The following is a 19,853-nucleotide window of genomic DNA, read 5'->3' on the forward strand; positions in this document are numbered from 1 at the left end:
GTAATTTGTAAATATTTATTTACTTTGTATAGTGTTATTGTAATCTTGTATAGACTTTGTAAGTTCATCAAATTTGTAATTCGTCCCACAATGATTGCACTCTTTTTTCCTTACCAAGTTTTTATCCCAATTTAATTTTTCTTGGTAAGGTTTTTAACGAGACAATCATGAATTATAAATTTAAAAATCAATAAAGAAATAAATTTTTTTATATAATTCATGTGTTCATTTCAAATTTCAAATTGTAATATATATATATATATATCTATAATAATATATATAATATAATAATATTTAAAAATTTGGACATTTTCGGTTGGGTAACGGGCAGCCCGATTAGGCACGGGCAGCCAAAGACTGCCCGATGCCTGTCCAAGGAGAAAATCGGGTCGGGTCGGGCAGCTTGAAAATTCGCACAGCTCAAGCTCAGTTATCAGGTAAAAATTTAAACTTTTCGGTGGTTGCGGGCGCCTCGTCTTTTCAGCACTACCTTACACTACATAGAGCTTTTCACTTTCCCTAATAAATACAAAAAACGGCTAAAAAAAAAAAAAGCCAGCACAAGCACAACCGACCCTACACTACGATCAACCGGTCTCACTTTCTCCTCCTCCAAACACACCGCTAGAGAGAGGGGGATTTATTAGGGCAAACAGCGAACTCAGATTGACCTAGAAAAAAAACAAAAAACCAGACGAATTCGACGTTCTGAGATTGAATCTTTGTTGGTCAGGTTGGTCTGACTTCGTTAACTCTATCCCCCTAATTTCGCTTTCATAATCCGTTTTCACTGCTATTTTTCGTCTTTATTGAGACTGGGGATTTGGAAAGATTGGTTTTTGTTGTTCAATTTGTGTCTGATTCACATGCTTAGAGGTTATAGAGTTTTGAAGCTTGATTTTTCCTCACTATGAGATGCTGATAAATCTCAGTTCGTGTATTTTCTTTTTTCATTATGATTTGTTGTGGTTGGGATTTATTTTATCTTATCTCCCTGCAAATTATGCTTACATGTTCTGTTTTGTTAATTAGTGTTGATCGAGTTAGATATGAGGTGGTTTTTTATTGGGATTTTGTATATAATTCATTGATTTATAGTTAATATTATTATTATTTTTATTTTTTATTTTTGCTGAAAAACAATCTAATAGGTTACCTCTTGGGTAATAATTCTCCTTGCTTGAATGAAATTTTCTTTTGCTAGCTTGGATTTATAAGATTCAATGAAAAGATTGGGTTTTTTTTTCCCCAGGGGCCAATTTCTGATCCTTGGTTTTAACAAATCAGATTTTTAAGTGGATGAAATCTAGAAAGGAAGAGAGCAATGCTACCTTACATAGCATTTATGAGTGTTTATAATTATTTAAGAAAGTGTTTGCTTTTCCTTTTTTTTTTTTTTTTTTTTTGGATTCTCCATTTTCGGTTTGGTTTCCGACTTTATTTTATTATTATTATTTTCTTTTGGCAAATCCAGTTATGATGTTTTATTAGTTTCATGGGAGATATTTCGATTATGAATCTATAAGTTTGAAGATCCTGTAAACTATGTGATTTTCTTTTGCTGCTCGATAAGTAAGGTAGTATTAAATTGGTTTCATAGGAGATTCTAGTTTGAAGTGTTGTTGTTGAGACTAGTTGCAAATCATGTCATGTTCATTGTTCATCTTGGTTTTTGTGGGTGCCTACCAAGTGTAAAATCTAGGTATTGAAAGTGTTTAATTTCAATGTCCTAGTTAATATGCTTAAGACCTCTTGGTCTAATGGTACTAGGGGTTTCGGATGGGATGGGGTTTGGGAGAAGTTGCGGGTTCGATCCATGTTGTATTAAAAAAAAATATCCTAGTTAATTCACCTTTTTTTTCCCCTTCTTTGAATTACAAGCATTCTTTGACACTGTTGCATATATTAAATGAGATACAGATCAGACATTAAACATCATTTCATTGTCTAAATGGCTTGAAAGCTTGCTTGTCAAACAGTGATTTCCTGTAAACAGCCTAAGCACACTTGGCTCTTTGCCAATGGACAAAGGAGTACCATCTAGCCTCTTTGTTAATGATGGTTCATTCATGGAAAGGTTCAAACAGCTACAACAGGAGAAGGAGAAGGATAATGACAAGAAGAGCTCTGCTGCGGGGGAGCCTAGACCAGTAAAAATTTTATCAGCAACTTTGGCCCCTAACCCTACCATAAATAAAACCAGTGTGGATCTTAAGGCTAATGATACTCGCAAGACTACACATGCTGTTTCAACCGGAAAACTTGCTTTCAGCTTGAAACAGAAGTCAAAGCTTGCAGCTCCGCCAGTTAAGTTAGGTGCGGATGAGGATGAAGATGAAGAAGAGACAGGTGATGGAAATGTTTCAGGTGATGCAGCAGCAAAAAGACAAAAGCTAGGTCAGCCAGATGACCATGAGCAAGCATCACGACAATTGGATGGTGGTAATTACTACTTTCTTTATATCCTTTTACCTCATGGATTCATCCCCAGATTTCAATTTCAATTCTCTTTGTTCTTTCAGTCGGGTCACTTTAATTTTATAATTGTTCTGTTATGTCTCCTAGTCTCACGCACATTTGAGTTTTCATGATGCCCCGAGTCTGCACAAGTCTAATAGAGTCTTCTATAATAGAGAGATATGTCTATGGTGTTTTTCCACATCCAACTATATGGCGGCATTTCTCATATAAAAAAACAAGAAAACAAAACAAAACAAATCCATTTGAGGCAATTTTATTAGTAACTGCCAAAGTCACCTTGGGAAGTAATGGTACTTGCACAGTGTGCTTGGAAGGGATTTCTTTTATTTCTATTCTGTTGTCACTTCTTAACTCTTCTGCTTGTTATGTCATGCAATTTATTGTCACCAATCATGTGGTTCTGATCTTCTTCAGCATTCCCCTTGTTAAGTACTGTGTGTTCGTATTAATCTATTTATTTATATATTTAAAAAAATTAAGAATTGTACCCTTTATAAAGTAGGCGGTAGACAGTTTTTAAGAAACTCTCATAGGTCTCTACTCTTAAAGTGGTCCGCATGAAGAGGGTAAGACGTTCTTGAATATTTCTTGTCTCATGAATGCAGCTTATACCTTATTTCCTATCAACATGGTGGAAAGAGATGTTCATGAAAGAATTGGAATATGTGGCACGGCTACTACAAGAGTAGTTTGCATTACGTTGTTCATGCTCTTGGTATTAATCAGTTTTATGAGTGATATGCAGCACCATCATCCCCAAGTGATCCTACAGTCAAGAAAGTTGCTGACAAATTAGCAAGTTTTGTGGCTAAAAATGGAAGGCAATTCGAGGATGTTACTCGTCAAAAGAATCCTGGAGACACCCCTTTCCAGTAGGTCTTACTTTAACATATACAACTTCTAGGCGTTTACATCTTGGCTTGTCTTTTTTTGTTGTACTGTCTGATGTCTCTAATGCGTACATTGCTATTTTTTGACATCTTGATTTGTTATCAAGTTCCATGGAGTCATTTTGCATGCTTATATGGATTTTGTATTATTTTTCTTTATTATTTACTGGAGTTTCTTCGTCATTCAGGAAAATTCTTATGCTATGTTTGTGGCTTGTTATGTTATTCCTAGGTTTCTATTTGATAAGAGTTCCGCAGATTACAAGTACTATGAATACCGGCTTGCTGAAGAAGAAAAGGCCCTTTCACAAAACAGGGAATCGCAAACATCTAGAAGTGGTTGGTCAGAATCCCAAACATCTCGAAGTGGTTGGTCCTTGAAACTTAATGTTCTCTCTCTGCCGTGGAATAAATTTATTTTAGCCTTTAAGGCGGTTCGGATACATGTAAAGCATTAGTATTTTACTTGTTGCTTGAAGTTAGTAGATTTTAGTTGGGAATACAGATACAACACTTGCTACTGCTACTATGGTTGGCTTTACTTCGTGGCACACGTAGTTGAAATACATTTAGATGAAGCATGGATAAAGGATAACTTATAGAAAATTGATGACTGGAACTTCCATGAGGTGTCCTTTTAGATTAACCCACAATATGCAACATCATTAGTTATTTTATAGAACATTTCCACTACTTTTTTAATGATTATCTCTTCAGTGCAGTATATTTATGTTACCGCACATCATATACTTCATATTTTGTTAGCTAAAGTTATGGTTTTGTGACGCTTAGATCATATGTCAGTTGCTACAAAATGGATAAGTTTCATCTGATGTGTATATTTTTCTTTGAGCGCATAGCATTTCTGAGTTGTCTAGACGGTGAATTCTCTGCAAACTCTGCCTTGAGGGTTTATATACACATTATGTTTTGTCTGGCTCCTCTAAACATGCGATGTAATCTTAATAGTTGTAGTTATACCCTGGTTTCTTCGTTTGCACATGCTAATGTTTCTTTATTGACAGATAACGTTCTTTCTAACTAAAAATATGAGCTATTCTTTATAGGCACAAATGGTATACAGAGATCTTTCCATCAGCAATCAAACTATCAGATTCCTGCCTCCGCTTTATATGAATCCAACGGGAGTTCAAGTACATTACAAACAGGATCAGCAGAAAGAGCTGGTAATCTTACATACCATATTTGCCATTGGTTTACTCTCAGCAGAGAATTATACAGAAAAAAAAAGTGAGAGTAATATGAATAATGACGTGTTTTATCTTTCATTCATGTTCTATCTTACATGCATTTTTTATACATCCAATACGGGTGGTGTTGGCTCATTTTCTATATATGAAAATCTACTGCTTGATTCAATGCTGATTGATCTTGGACTTTCATGAGCATAGGGGAATCTGGTGCACCACCAACTGGTGCGGATCCCATAGCAATGATGGAGTACTACATGAAGAAGGCTGCACATGAAGAAAGGAAGAGACAACCTAAACATTCAAAAGATGAGATGCCCCCACCTCTCTCTCTTCAAGGTTCGCAATAAAATCTTATTAAAATCAATAGTTCTCCTTGTTCTTCGGAACGACATGTGCCGGCATTTCTACTGAACTAATTACTTCTCCCATAGATGCATGACCCTGCTAGTGCATTGTTTTCTGGTATTTAAAGTTTTTTTTCTTGGGTTCAATTACTTTGGCAAAGCAGCATCTGGTAAGAGGGGCCACCACATGGGTGATTACATTCCTCCAGAGGAGCTGGAGAAGTTCATGGCTTCCTGCAATGATGCTTCTGCACAGAAAGCTGCAAAAAAGGCAGCAGAGAAGTCAAAAATCCAGGCTGATAATGTGGGTCATAAACTCTTATCCAAAATGGGTTGGAAAGAAGGTTCTCTCTCTCTCTCTCTCTCTCTCTCTCTCTCTCTCTCTCTCTCCTCATATAAATCTGTTTTGGAAATCGGTTTACACTTCAGCGTTTTTTTTTTTTGAAGAAAATTTACATCTTGTAGAAGTTGTTCCTGATATAAATTCATTTCGGAAATCAGTTTTGGACATTGATTTCCTCCCGAGGATGTATTATAACATTCGGGTGTGTTGCTTACAGGTGAGGGTCTGGGGAGCTCCAAAAGTGGCATTGCAAATCCAATTATGGCAGGCGATGTCAAGACAAACAATTTGGGGGTTGGTGCTAATAATCCTGGTGAGGTGCATCCTGAAGATGACATATATGAGCAGTATAAAAAGCGTATGATGCTCGGTTATCGTCACAGACCCAATCCTCTGGTACTGCAATTCTTCCTTTCTTCATTATGCTTGTTTAATAAGTTCAAAATACAGTTCCGGTTCACTTTTTACCCTTTCTTTTCATAGGTTTGAACCGCAATTCAGACCTTTTTGCCTTTGTAGCGCTTTTTTTCGTCGCTTGTTTCATCATATTTTATTCTTGCAGGGCAACCCACGGAAAGCATATTACTGATATTGCCATGCAAGCCAATATACCTGTTTGGTCAATCTCTATAAGATTATTATCGATGTTTAAGAACGATGAGAACAGAATGTCTTGTGCAAAACAAAACCTAGTTGGAGTTTCCTTGGAATTCGTTATTGTTTGCGATGGTCTATTTTTTATTTTATCTTAATTTGGTTTTGCCTGATGTGTTATTTTGTCATCCTTGAATTATTGTACTCTAGCATACTTTCAGGCAGATCTATAAAATAACAAGGAATCATATGGCAGAATTGTGCAAATCAAATGAGCTATTGAAAAATAAAATAAAATGAAATTTGCTGTGGCAAAGGATTCCGTATTCACGGGTGACGAAAGAAAAGTGACCTAGTGGCTAGTTGAAACATTCCTTGATTATCATGAGAGATTTATTTAGAGATAAAGAGATTTATTTAGAGATAAATGCACGAGTTTTTAGCGCTTACGTTCGTCACTTATTATTATCCATCAAAATTTAATAAGATAATATATATTTGTTGTACGACTCATCAAAATCTAATAAGATAATATAGAGTTGTTGTACGAAGAGCCCAACTGGTCCGCTTGATCCCAACCTAAAATCGACTCGCTTGACCCCAACCAAAAACCGTCGATTTTAGACTGATCAACACCCATAACCACCACCACTAATCTCAAAAAGATTAAAAGCATAATTGAAGTAAGGGTTCTTTTTGCACTAATGCCCCTTTGAGCTAGTATTGGCAAAATGATAAAACTTATTTTACAACTCATGAATTAAATTCTTGGCAAATAGTTCCATAGTGGTCACTTACGTTGTTTCGAGGATGCAATTATCAATTTTGGACTATTTGTCAAGAATTTTGAATTTAAGCAGTTAGCTGTGCAAATCTTAGGGTTCGTTTGGTTAGAAGATTCAAATTATGTAATTTGAATCATTTTCGATATACGTGTATTTTTTATGAGAGAAAATATTATAACGAACTATAAATCATGATTTAAATCAAGGAACGAATCCCTCTACAAACGCCCCTTTAATTTACGTGCTATTTTGTCAATTCGTGACAAGTTTAAGGGATGTTGGTGTAAATTACCATGAAAAAAAAAAAACCAAAATGATGAAGTATTGAACAGTGACTTTCTCACTTTTGTTTAGAGATCTGTATTAGATCTCACCTTTTTCTCATTCTCTTCTTCGGTATAAATTCCACTCCGTAAAATCTCTAAGCAAAGATAGGAAAATCCAAATCCGACAACAAAAATTCTTTAAACAATCAGGCTTAGAGAAGAAGAAGAGAGAAATGGCGGCAATCACAGTCCACCAGTTCGCTCAGTGCATCACCTGCCACGCTTGGAGCCCAGAGCAATCTAGTAATTCTACTGCTATCTCCAATTTTTCTCTTACCTTATCAATTTTCTATACTGTTTGGTCGCTGAGAAAATGTGGGAAAATGAGACAAGGCAATCAGAAGTTAGGCTGTGGAATTTATTTATTTATTTATTGCCAATGATTTTGTGGTGTCTACTCTTGGAAAGAAGTAAAAAGCTCAAATTTTGGAGGGAATGGAATGGTGAAGTTTTGGGTTCAATTAATGTCTCTTTAATGGTGCTTCCTTCGTCTTCTTCTTCTTCTTCTTCTTTTTGTTTTTTTTGTTTTTTTTTGTATTTTTTTTGTTTGTTTTGTTTTTTAACAAAAGTTGGATTTCGATTTCTGTTCATCTTATTTAAGCTTTGATGTTTTGCTTAATCCAAATACGAGTACGAATTTCTGTTTGTGTTCACTTTTCTATACTCAATCTAGAGATAAAGTGATTTACTGAGTCATTGAACAAAATTATTTTTTCTTCTTTTTTTCTTTTGATTAGATACGTAATGTCGTCGGATAAACATTCTCTTGTATTTTGTAAATAATCATGCCTTTGTTATTTATTTTCTTTTAGCATTTAAAATTCAACCAAGTTCAATGGAGTAACATGCTTTTGGTATCTTTTGCAGTGATTGCTTTATGCCCGAACAATAATGAAGTTCATATCTATAGACTTTTGGAAGACAAATGGGAGAGATTGCATGTTCTCCAAAAGGTACTAGATTCATATTGATTAGAAGAGAAGATTGTTGAATTCTGATTGTCAAGAAAAGCTGTAGGATTCTGACCCCGTTGTAGTGTTCTCGTATACCTTGATACGGATTCAAGGGAAAGCAAAGCACGTTTATTATTGCGCTTTGCAATTTTGTGAAGTGGGATATTTTTTTATTATTATTTTTTATTTTTATCTCCAAGACCATTTGAAGTATTTGAATCAGTAAAGTCTGTGAAGGAGAGAGTTCGAAGCGTCAAGCGTGTCGTCAATAGAAAGCAGTTACCTGGAAATTCATCACTGTGTTTGAACTTTGGATTATAAATGCCTGCTAATTTATGTTCGTACTCTCAGGTTTTTTGCATGCATGCTTCCTACAGATACTCATGTCATGTATTCCTCAACTATTAGGACGTTAAAACCAGATTGTGACATAATGTTTACCTAATATGTTAGGGAATTGGATCCTCTTCTTCAATTCTATATTTCCCAGAAAGTTTTTCTTTAGTTTACTAAGGTGCCTTTTGGCTCATAGGTGCTTAAGTTTATTCTTTAATCTTTCTTCTTGAACATAGCATACAAACTTGGTGGAAAAGATTTTTTTTTTTTTTTTTTTTTTTTTTTTTTTTTTTGGTATGATTTGCAACTTTTTTACCATGAAGGAGAAAACCATGGCTTTCAGGGCATAGAAGATATCTGTTTTGGAATATGCTTTTATATATATACTTTTATTTCGTTGGGATAGTCATATCTTGCTTGCTTTTGGAAGAATGTTTCGTCCCTATTTTGATTGTTCGAATCTAATAGCATTTATCTATTTATTTATTTATTTTTGCATTGGACAAAATTTTGGTTATTAATTCTCATGCGTTATTTCTAGATAAATAATAATTTCTCAGGAAATTCATGTAATTCTTATTTTTGGTTAAGGGACTGCATAACTGATTTTAGTAGTTCTTCCTTTGAATTGTCACAGCATGATCAAATTGTTTCTGGAATAGACTGGAGTGCTAGGTCAAACAGAATCGTTACTGCGTCTCATGATCGGAATTCGTGAGTATCTCTGCAAGTCGAGATATTTGGGATGTAGACTATTTTCGGTTATAAATCTTGGAACTCATTTTCTTGAAATGTTGAATTTCTTTATTATTTCTCTCTTTTCTTGAAATTTAATCCCTCTCTCAAATCCACGTGTAGATATTATGTGCATGTTTGGAACTGTTTTTGAAAACGGTTTTCACGTATTTGAGAAGAAAAAATTGAAAATGAAAATGAAACGACGTTTGTTTAGCAAATGTTTTGAAAACGAAAACAGTGAGAATGGTTTTTTGTGAAGGAATTAGAAAATAGTTGAAAGTTGTTTTCACTTTTCTGTTTTTATTTTTTAGTACTTATCAACAATATTATAATATATTAATTAATAAATATGATTTCACTTTTTTATTATACTCAAAACAATCTCTTAAAAAACCAACCAAACACAATTTCAGAATCGGTTCCAGAATGATTCTCAAAATAATCTCATTTTTTCTTTTTATTAAAAACAAAATCATTTTGAAACCAATTCCAAACGCACCCATATATCTTTCTCATATTACTCATCAATGCGTTCCTTTGCTAGTTATGTTTGGAACCTAGAAGGACCAGAGTGGGTACCCACCCTTGTTATTCTTAGGCTAAATCGTGCCGCACTCTGTGTTAAGTGGAGTCCAAAAGGTATGAATTTTTCCTGACATTTTTATTAAATTTGATTCTTTTCGTCCTTTTATGTTGTACCTATGAGACCTAGTACTCATGAAGTTGTTCTAGAATACCGCATATTTCATTGTGAAAATATATGCACCTGTTGTTCAGTATCACGCAATTTTAACAAATGCACATTTTCCATGCCCCAGAAAACAAGTTTGCTGTTGGAAGTGGAGCTAAAACTGTTTGTATATGCTACTATGAGCAAGAGAACAATTGGTAACTCGTGTAGTACTTTTTTTTTGTTTTGTTTTTATTTATCCATTTATTTTAAATTTTTTGTGAATTGCTCGTGTAGTGCTCACACTTAAATAAACTACATTCTTTCATTTGGATTAGTTTTTTTTGTAGTGAATGATCAAGTTATTTTCATGATGTACCCTTTCTCAGGTGGGTCAGTAAACTTATCAGGAAAAGACACGAATCTTCTGTGACAAGTGTTGCTTGGCATCCAAATAATGTATCTTCCTGCTGTACCACTTCCCATTAATTTAAATTTAGTTGCTTGACAATGCTGCTTGTTACTGTTAGTTGCCAAACGATCTCACCTTTTTTTTTTCAACAAAATGAACTCACGATTTTCTTTCTTTACTGTTACTTTTGTGCTTAATTACAGATTCTTCTTGCTACAACATCAACAGATGGAAAATGTCGGGTTTTTTCCACTTTCATTAAAGGTGTTGATGCAAAGTATGTTTAATGTTATTCGCGAGCAATAGGCTTTTTCAGTTAAACTTTTTTCCCCTTTCTTCTTTAATGTTGTTCGTGCTATATCTTAATTGTGGTTTCTCAATTGAATTGTGTCAGGGATTCAAGAATAGGCCCTTCGGATTCAAAGTTTGGAGAGGTTCAATATATTTCCTTCAAGAAGTTGAAATAAGTTTTTATGGTTTTAATGCCATATTGTTTTTTGGGAATAGGGTGCATTTTTTTTATGGGCATATCTATCTTATTTATTTATTACTGGTTGAAGTTAGTTGACCTGATTTTCTTCTACCTATTGATTGAAACAGCAAATCATTCAGCTTGATCTCTCATTTTCTTGGGCCTTTGGCGTGAAATGGTCACCAAGTGGCAATACCTTAGCATATGTAGGTCAGAGAAATCTATCCTTTGCACCTTATTTATAATGAAAGATTTTCACCCGCATAGATTTACTATTTAAATTTTGAGCTCGGGCCACCCTGAGTATCCTCATTCCTCTACTATTAGATTAACCTTCATTTAGTAAAAGCTTTGATCAAAAGTTAATTATTTGTATCATAAAAATCTTTTCCTCTGGCTTTGGGCACATTTAAATTGAGATGTTCTGATAAGCCCCTACTCTGGCAAGTGTATGTTAGGAGGAATTAACAGGGTTAGGAAAGGCTGTCTTTAGCTTGCTATAGGCGTTGGAAGCTTGCTGGGAAGTGTTAGTATTAGTTAGTTAGCTTACTGAGTAAGTTTGTTTGTTAGAGGGAAAGTGTATAAAAGGGGGGGCAAGAGGGATAGACAGGCATCGGGAAATTAACAGGAAAACTTGTACAAATCTTGGATAGATTCCAAGTAAGGGGAGGAAGCAGACCCTCGAAGTTCTGCCGATTGGTGTGTACATTCCAACAATCAATAAAGTCTACCGTGATTCTTTTCTTCTTTCTTTCAATTCTTTTCTTGATTTTGTTCCAAACGACAGTCTTTATCATTTTGGTATCATAGCACTTTTCTGGGCGATAAGGCTGCCAGAAAAGCGGAGGAGAAATTTGAGGCGATGGAGAAGGAGATTCATCAAGTTAAGGCTTCGGTGGCAAAGGAATTTGGCAAGGTAAGGGCGGAAATGAGCCAAAGTAGAGCGGAAATCAACCATAATATGGCTAAAATGAGCCAGAATGTGTCGGATCTGCGCCGACTGATGGAGGAGCAGATGCGACTGCTTTCTGTGGCGGCGACTGCGAATCTGCCGGCGGAGGGATCACGTTTAGGAATCGCGAGGGTTAGGGAAGGCGAGATCGGAGTGGTCCAAGGACTAGCTCGTGAAGTTGCTGGACTGGTGGAGGAGGACGGTCGCAACTTGGGAGAAATGGCCGATCCTCGGGTTCTCGGGGAAAAGGAAAAGGGAAAACGACAGGAAGTGGACTGCACAGAGAAAACCAGATCGGAGAAGAGATCGTGCGAGTTAGGGTTCGAATTGCGAACGGAAATTGTTCCGATCTCAGTCAAGATGGCCGGAATGGCCGACCCAGGGGCGGCGAGACCGGCGATGGTGAACGCAACCTCCGCGATGGGCGGCGCGGTGATTTCCGAACGGGAGGAACTTCCGAGGATGTACGGGACTGTCGCAGTGGCCGAAATGGAGAAGGGGGAGGAGGAGTTCGTACAAGAAATGGAGGACCTAGACAGAGAGGGGATGGTCGTTTTGAGAGAGGTCATTTTGGTGGACATACGGGTAGAGAAGGAAGACGGTATTGGGAGGGTAATGAGCCTGAGGACTCTATGGATTTCATGGGGAAGTATGGGGAGCCGTGGGGAGGTGAGGACTTCTCACAGGTGAGGCGGAAACAATTGGACTACCCGCTATTCAGTGGCATTGATCCGGATGGTTGGCTGTTTAGAATGAGCCAGTTTTTCTCAATCAACAGGCTCTCGGAGAGGGAAAAATTAATGACTGCAGGAATTGCATTAGAGGGAGATGCACTATCATGGTTTCAGTGGCAGAATCAGCGGTGGCCTTTCATCACTTGGACTGATTTCAAGGTGGCTCTCCTGCAACGTTTTCGTTCTTCACAAGAGGGAAACCTGTGTGAACGATTTCTGGCGCTTAGGCAAACAGGTGTGGTGGTTGAATATCGCCGGAATTTTGAGGTATCGGCTGCCCCTTTACAAGAAGTTCTGGAGGAAATCCTTGAAGGCATTTTTGTGAATGGATTGAGGGCTGATATTCGGGCTGAACTGCACTTGCTCAAGCTAGAGAGGCTCTCCGAAATCATGGACATTGCGCAGCGAATTGAAGAGAAAAATCTGTTGTTGCGAAGGGAGATTGGGGGGTCTCGAGTTTGGCGTCCTCAAGTGGCGGGTCTCACATCGAATCCGCCAATGGGAACTCCAGCGAATCAGCCTCAAGGCAGCCCTAGTGTCGAGAGGCCGAAGAAGGATTTTCCATTCCGGAAATTATCCGACTCGGAGTGGCAGGAGAAGAGGAATAGGGGCCTATGTTTTCGATGTGATGAAAAGTTTACTGTTGGGCATCGCTGTAAGAAGAGGGAGTTGCGGATTATGTTAGTAAGCGATGAGGATGAATTTGAAAACGAGGAAATTGAGTTGGATGAGGCAAAGGAGGAGCCCGGGGAATTGCTACAAACGGAGGTGATCGAGTTGTCCTTGAACTCCGTAGTGGGGTTGACGACACCAAAAACCATGAAGATAAAGGGGGAGATTGGTCATCGTGAGGTAATTGTTTTAATCAATTCCAGGGCTACACAACTTTATTTCTCTTACTCTAGTGTCGGAATTAAAATTGTCCATAACTCCTACAAGGGCTTTTGGTGTCCAAACGGGCACAGGGGAGTCGGTACAAGGGCAGGGATTGTGTAAAGAAGTGGTGTTGAGCATGCAAGACTTGACCATAATTGAGAATTTCTTGCCACTGGAATTGGGTGGAATAGATGTGATTCTAGGAATGCAATGGCTTGAGACTTTGGAGAGTATGAATGTCAATTGGAAGACTCAAGTTATGAGATTCAAGGTGCACGGGGAGAATGTGATGTTGAAGGGGGACGCTAGTCTTACAAGGTCATTGATTTCCCTCAAGGCCATGATGCGTACCATTCGTCATGAAGGGCAGGGCATTTACTTGGAAATGAGTCAATTGGGTCTTAACATGCCAGTCGGTTTACCTCCTCACAGAGTGAAGGACCACCACATAATTCTTGAGGATGGCACCGGTCCGATTAGTGTCCGACCATACCGATACCCCCATTTTCAAAAAAATGAAATCGAGAAGCTAGTAAGGAAAATGTTGGCGGCTGGAATTATACAGCCGAGTACGAGCCCTTTCTCCAGCCCGGTTTTGCTCGTCAAGAAGAAGGATGGCAGTTGGAGATTTTGCATTGACTATAGGGCGCTAAACAAAGCCACGGTTCCAGATAAATTCCCAATTCCGGTGATAGAAGAGTTGTTAGATGAGTTGTGCGGAGCCACCATCTTCACCAAATTAGATTTGAAATCAGGATATCACCAAATTCGCATGTGTGACGACGACGTCCCTAAGACCGCTTTTCACACTCCTGAGGGACACTATGAGTTCCTCGTTATGCCTTTCGGATTGACCAACGCCGGCTACATTTCAGTCTTTGATGAATGAAGTATTGAAGCCGTTCTTATGCCGCTTTGTGTTGGTTTTCTTTGATGACATCTTGATTTACAGCTGTTCTTGGGAGGACCATTTGGAGCACTTGGATAGGGTCCTTTCGGTTTTGCAGGCCAACCAATTGTACGTCAATAAAAAAAAATGTCTCTTCGCACAGGAGCAATTGGAATATGTGGGTCATGTGGTCTCTAGGAATGGAGTTTCCGCGGATTCCAGCAAGATACAGGCTATGTTGGATTGGCCTACTCCGCGGTCCATCAAGGAGTTGCGGGGGTTCTTGGGCCTCACAGGTTATTACTGCCGTTTCGTGGAGGGGTATGGACGCATTGCGTGGCCATTGACGCAACAACTTAAGAAGGACGCCTTTCACTAGAATTCTAAGGCTGAGGATGCTTTTCAGCACTTAAAAAGGGCTATGACTGAGATTCCAGTGTTGGCCTTGCCAGATTTTTCTCGACCTTTTGTGGTGGAATCTGACGCTTCGGGGTTTGGTCTAGGAGCGGACAGCATCGCCCCATCGCTTACTTGAGCCAAGTCCTTTCGGCGCGCGCTCGCGCCAAATTAGTCTATGAGCGAGAACTAATGGCCATTGTGTTAGCCATTCAGAAATGGCGTCCTTACTTGTTAGGAAGACGCTTTGTGGTGCGTACCGATCAGAAAAGTTTGAAGTTCTTATTGGAACAGCGCTTGGTAAGTGTGGAGCATTAGAGATGGTTATGTAAATTGCTTGGCTATGATTTCGAGATTCAATACAAACCGGGTCCGGAAAATAGGGTGGCTGATGCCCTATCGAGACAACAAATGGGGCTTGCTTTAATGGTCATGACAACTCCAATGGTGCTCGATATTGAGGAGTTGCAGCGGCAGGTTAAGGCAGATCCGGGGCTCAGTAAAACCATGGAGGAGTTGTTGGCTGGCTCTCTTTCTTTGGCGGGGTTTTCTCTTCAAAGGGGGCATTTATTATACAAGGGCAGGTTGGTCATTCCTCCGAAATCTCCTCTTATTCCAACCCTGTTACGTGAGTTTCATAGTAGTAAGATAGGAGGGCATTCGGGGGCCTTTAAGACTTACAAGCGATTGGCAATGGAGTTATACTGGAGGGGTATGCGCAAGGATGTCGAGTCTTTTGTGGCTGCTTGTGCCGTCTGTCAGCAACATAAGTCGTCGACATTATCGCCGGTTGGGTTGTTGCAGCCCTTGCCTATACCCAATCGGGTTTGGGATGATATTTCCATGGACTTTATTGAGGGATTTACCTAAATCTGCGGGCTATAATTCAATCTTGGTTGTCGTTGACCGCCTCAGTAAGTATGGTCACTTCATTGGCCTTAAACACCCGTTCTCGGCCAACACCGTGGCTGCTTCATTTGTCCGAGACATAGTGCGCCTACATGGATTTCCACGGAGTATAATCTCTGATCGAGACAAGGTTTTTATGAGCCATTTTTGGAAGGAACTTTTCCGGTTGTAGGGTACTACTTTGTGCCGGAGTACGGCGTACCATCCACAGATGGATGGACAAACGGAGGTCGTCAACCGCTGTTTGGAGGCCTACTTCCGTTGTTTTGTCTCTGGCCAACCCAGGCAGTGGTTTACACATCTTTTGTGGGCCGAATATTGGTACAATACGAGCTTTCATGTTTCGGCTGCCATGGCGCCTTTCAAAGCTCTCTATGGACGGGATCCTCCGCAGTTGGTGCCTTATGAGGCCGGTTCTACGGCTACCTTGGAGTTGGAGCGGCAACTATGCGATCGAGATGCGCTGTTGGCGAAATTGAAGGATCATCTGGGTCGCGCTCAACAGTCTATGCGAGACCATGCCAACAAGAAGCGCCGTTCTGTGACATTTGAGGTGGGTGACATGGTTTATTTGAAGCTCCAACCATATCGTCATCGAGCGTTGGCGCGTGTGGTAAATGAAAAGCTTGCTCCTCACTATTATGGGCCGTTTCCGATCCTCGCTCGAGTTGGTCCAGTGGCGTATCGGCTGCAACTTCCTTCTCACGCTCGGATTCACCCGGTCTTTCATGTATCCCGCTTGAAGAAGGCACTGGGTCCTGTGGATATTCCTCAATCTTTACCTCCAATCTTGTTGGAAGATTTGACGTTGCAGGTGGAACCCGCTCAGGTCCTGGATACACGTTTTCCGCCTGCCACAGGTTCCTTGGAGGTTTTGATTACATGGCGCCACCTTCCTGACTTTGAATCTTCATGGGAGCTGTTTGAGGTGATTCAGCGCCAGTTTCCTGCCTTCCACCTTGAGGACAAGGTGACTTTTTTGAGGGGGGGTGTAATTGATAAGCCCCTACTCAGGCAAGTGTATGTTAGGAGGAATAAACAGGGTTAGGAAAGGCTGTCTTTAGCTTGCTATAGGCGTTGGAAGCTTGCTGGGAAGTGTTAGTATTAGTTAGTTAGTTTACTGAGTAAGTTTGTTTGTTAGAGGGAAAGTGTATAAAAGGGGGGGCAAGAGGGATAGACATGCATTGGGAAATTAACAGGAAAACTTGTACAAATCTTGGATAGATTCCAAGTAAGGGGAGGCAGCAGACCCTCGAAGTTCTGCCGATTGGTGTGTACATTCCAACAATCAATAAAGTCTACCGTGATTCTTTTCTTCTTTCTTTCAATTCTTTTCTTGATTTTGTTCCAAATGACAGTCTTTATCATGTTCTAATACAGGAAAAGTAAGTTTCTTCATGTAATTGTTAAGATCAATAACTTATTTGATTTGATAGTTTTTTCAGATTCTCTGTCACACTGGCTATTTGACTCAGTGTCCGAGGAAGATATGAACTTTGAAGAGGATAAGAGTTTACCATCCTCTTATTAGGAGTTGATTGTAGATAATTTCCAGCTTACATGTCTTGTGATATTGTGCAGCCCACAACTCGATGATTTACTTTGTTGATGATGTTGGACCATCTCCTTTGGCACAAAATGTTGCATTCCGTGATTTGCCTCTCCGTGATGTGGGTCAGCATCCACTCTTGCTAACATTTTAGACTAAGAATCTTCTCCACATTTTCCACTGACTTGCTATTATCTGCATACGGTTGGCCAACATGTTTTTCAGGTTATATTTGTTTCTGCAAGACTGGTGATAGGTGTTGGATTCGACTGCAACCCAATGGTTTTTGCAGCAGACCAACAAGGAATTTGGTGAGTAAAAGTTATTATCTGCTTTTTCAGCGTTTCATGAGAATAAGTAAATATATGGTCGCTCCATTCTTCTGAAGTGGTTCCTTGTCCTTTTCTCCCTAGGAGTTTCATCAGATTCTTAGGTGAAAGGAAAACGTCTTCAGGTCCGAAATATGGTTCACAGGTAAATATGTGGGTATTTAAATTTTTATGTTTGCTTGTCTGCTATTGTGCCTTTATACCTAAAAGTAGACAAGCGCGCTGCTTGTAGATACTCATGATAATCCTGTTTCTGATTCGTGCTAGGATTACCATTCAGTTTCCTAAAAGTTCAAAGTAAAATCTTCTAAGCAGGCAGGCTTGGTCGAGGACTAGAACCAATGTAATAGGTTTATGGGCCAAGCCTCATGGCCTAAAATATAGATTGAAGGTTTAAAAAAATATGGGATACAAACTTTCATTACCTTTGATGCCTACCGCTACCATATTGCAAAGTGTGATCTTTAGCTTTTCGTTTTAATATTTATTTTCTGACGTGTTATCTGCTTGTGTTAGGCCTCCCCTCTTTAATTTCTCTCTTTCCTTGTAGTTTTCTGAAGCATTTGGGAAGCTCTATGGACAACCTAAGCAGGGCGTGAACAATGATGGAGTTGAACATTCAAGATCACGTGGTGACATTCATGAGAATTGCATAAAGTATGCAAATAATTCGAAAACTAATTTAAGCTTCCATTACCATTACCGTTTACCATGAGAACTCATGCAATTTGTGTGTTGTTAGGTTGATATTTATCCATGTTAAACTATGATAAAACCAAATGAATGTCCGTTTTCTGGTTACTGCAGTTGTATTGTTTCTCTTGGACAGCCAGGGATATCTACAGGCAAGCGCTTTAGCACTTCAGGTTAGTTAGGAAAAAAAAGAAAAGAAAAACCCGAATCCATATCCCCATTCTTTGTCCAAATTACTCGGTTTTTTTTTTTTTTTTTTTTTTTTTTTTTTTTAATTTTTTTTTTTTAATTAAACATCACAGGATTGGATGGTAAAGTTGTTATCTGGGATTTGGAAGACCAAGCAGATCTGTTTGAATATTTGTGAACCCTCATCGTGAAGAACGTCGCGCGGCGCCGGTAAGAAAGAGGATTTCTATATTGGTCTTGACTGGTGAGCAGCTCACAATCAGTGGTAATTTTTTACGAAAGCCTTCCATACGAGTCCTAATGATTTTAGCTTTGTACTTCCTATATACGACGTTGGATGTAACATGTGTGCCCTTTTGCAAATTCTGGCCGAATCGTAACATTTTAAAAGAAAACAACTCCCTCTGTCATTTCATGTTAATAAGAAGTTTTTAGTTTGCTTCCTTTTATCGTATGTAAACACCTTTTTTGTTTTAAATAATTATAAATGCCTTTTAATGTGATATTTGCAAATTGACGAAGAAAATATCATTGGAGCAGCGCGTGACTTTGTCCCTCAAGGCAGTGGGATTGCTGACTTGTTGGCTAAGCTAGCAGTGTCCTATATTAGGGACAGATAATATAACCGTTATATATTGCTTAGTAAAATTCATATTTCCATTCAATTAAAATAAATAAATAAACTAGACTACATACCTGTACCTTTTGTGGCTTTTATATTTACAGGTCACCCGGGATCGGAAAGGATCATCTTTTTTATTTCTTTCATTAATTCTGTTCATGGCACAAAAGAACAAAGGAACGGAATTCAAAAGTTGCCTTCGGTTGCATTGATTTATTAGACCACTTGTGGCATGAAAGGAAGAGAAACAGGAAAAATCAAATTTACAAAAAACTTTACATGATTGAAGTAAAAGGATATTAAAAAAAAAAAAAAAAAAAAAAAAAAACCTGATGATAATCGTTTAGTTAACAAATATCAATATAAGACTACGCAAGTCCTCTTGTTATGAGTGCCGTTAATCCTTCGAGGTAACATAACAATTTCTTTTTTCATTTTCATTTTCATTTTTACAATAAGACTTTAAAATCTACAAATGGTTAAAAAATTAGTAGTGGGTGTAAATTAAAAATTGCTATTGAGTAATCCACTAATGGACATTTAGTTAACGATTAAAGTTAAATCAATAATTGATATGAGTTAATTATTAATTCGCTAACTCGATCGCTCATTGGCAGTCAAGTCAAAAAGAACACATTGGAGGTTTAAAAAAAGATTATTGTTTGTATGTACCACTTAGGTCTCGTTCACTTCGTAAATTCGAGTTTTCAATTCGAGCTAAGATGTGATATTTTCTGAGAGCTTTTCACTATAGCAGAAAAAGTTAGATGTGACATTTTTTGAGAGCTTTTTACTATAGAAACCTAAAACTAAAAACTCGAATCGGTGAAATGAACGAGGCCTTAGTCTTTAGGGCCCTTATCATTTTACCATTTTGTCTTATAAAGTTTAAAAAAATTCATTTGACCCCATAAATTTTAAATTAATCTTATTTAGTGCGTTCTGTTAAAATTTCAATTGAAAACTGCTACAACAGAAAAGAAGAATTACTTACGGTGTGTTTGGTAGGAGGGAGAGAGAGATGGAGGAAGTGAGAGGGGTGGAGAGAGAGGGTGAATCTCTTGTTTGATAAGAACGAGAAGAAGAGGGGAGAGGAGAGATGGAGGGAGAGACTCTCTCTTAAGACCCACAATTTTAAATCCTTTCATTGACGTAAG

The 19,853-nt window shown here is 38.4% G+C and overlaps 2 protein-coding genes across 5 annotated transcripts; both read left to right on the top strand.

Annotated features, from left to right (window-relative positions):
• The first annotated feature begins 567 nt into the window (after nt 1–567).
• LOC21403795 (SURP and G-patch domain-containing protein 1-like protein) lies at nt 568–6,127 on the top strand. 3 transcript variants are annotated; one of them, XM_024167570.1, is made up of 9 exons: nt 568–733; nt 1,964–2,442; nt 3,227–3,353; nt 3,604–3,740; nt 4,439–4,558; nt 4,784–4,921; nt 5,094–5,273; nt 5,490–5,668; nt 5,835–6,127. In XM_024167570.1, the coding sequence occupies exons 2-9, from the start codon at nt 2,022–2,024 to the stop codon at nt 5,859–5,861; spliced, it is 1,329 nt and encodes a 442-aa protein (XP_024023338.1). In that variant the 5' UTR covers nt 568–733; nt 1,964–2,021; the 3' UTR covers nt 5,862–6,127. The 3 variants fall into 3 exon arrangements, with proteins under 3 accessions (XP_024023338.1, XP_024023337.1, XP_024023342.1); XM_024167569.1 differs by having other exon boundaries at nt 1,980–2,442; XM_024167574.1 differs by having other exon boundaries at nt 1,997–2,442.
• Nucleotides 6,128–6,969: 842 nt separating this feature from the next.
• Nucleotides 6,970–18,560, top strand: LOC112092182 (actin-related protein 2/3 complex subunit 1A-like). 2 transcript variants are annotated; one of them, XM_024167616.1, is made up of 15 exons: nt 6,970–7,220; nt 7,845–7,930; nt 8,904–8,980; nt 9,549–9,643; nt 9,823–9,892; nt 10,064–10,133; nt 10,290–10,363; nt 10,481–10,520; nt 10,687–10,768; nt 16,896–16,984; nt 17,089–17,174; nt 17,277–17,337; nt 17,743–17,849; nt 18,000–18,058; nt 18,188–18,560. In XM_024167616.1, exons 1-15 carry the CDS (start codon nt 7,151–7,153, stop codon nt 18,250–18,252), a joined length of 1,131 nt encoding a protein of 376 aa, XP_024023384.1. In that variant the 5' UTR covers nt 6,970–7,150; the 3' UTR covers nt 18,253–18,560. The 2 variants fall into 2 exon arrangements, with proteins under 2 accessions (XP_024023384.1, XP_024023387.1); XM_024167619.1 differs by lacking the exon at nt 16,896–16,984 and having other exon boundaries at nt 17,120–17,174.
• Nucleotides 18,561–19,853: the final 1,293 nt, after the last annotated feature.

The sequence above is a fragment of the Morus notabilis genome, unplaced genomic scaffold (assembly GCF_000414095.1).
Source record: "Morus notabilis unplaced genomic scaffold, ASM41409v2 Scaffold409, whole genome shotgun sequence".
Lineage (NCBI taxonomy): Eukaryota > Viridiplantae > Streptophyta > Magnoliopsida > Rosales > Moraceae > Morus > Morus notabilis.

What these genes read in the sequence shown, in the direction of transcription:
- LOC21403795 (XM_024167570.1), top strand. Translation starts at nt 2,022, where the DNA reads ATGGACAAAGGAGTACCATCTAGCCTCTTTGTTAATGATGGTTCATTC. An exon ending in ATCACGACAATTGGATGGTG is followed by an intron (nt 2,443 to 3,226) that starts GTAATTACTACT and finishes AGTGATATGCAG; the next exon opens with CACCATCATCCCCAAGTGAT. An exon ending in CAAAATGGGTTGGAAAGAAG is followed by an intron (nt 5,274 to 5,489) that starts GTTCTCTCTCTC and finishes TGTTGCTTACAG; the next exon opens with GTGAGGGTCTGGGGAGCTCC.
- LOC112092182 (XM_024167616.1), top strand. Translation starts at nt 7,151, where the DNA reads ATGGCGGCAATCACAGTCCACCAGTTCGCTCAGTGCATCACCTGCCAC. An exon ending in TGTTAAGTGGAGTCCAAAAG is followed by an intron (nt 9,644 to 9,822) that starts GTATGAATTTTT and finishes TCCATGCCCCAG; the next exon opens with AAAACAAGTTTGCTGTTGGA. An exon ending in ATTAAAGGTGTTGATGCAAA is followed by an intron (nt 10,364 to 10,480) that starts GTATGTTTAATG and finishes GAATTGTGTCAG; the next exon opens with GGATTCAAGAATAGGCCCTT.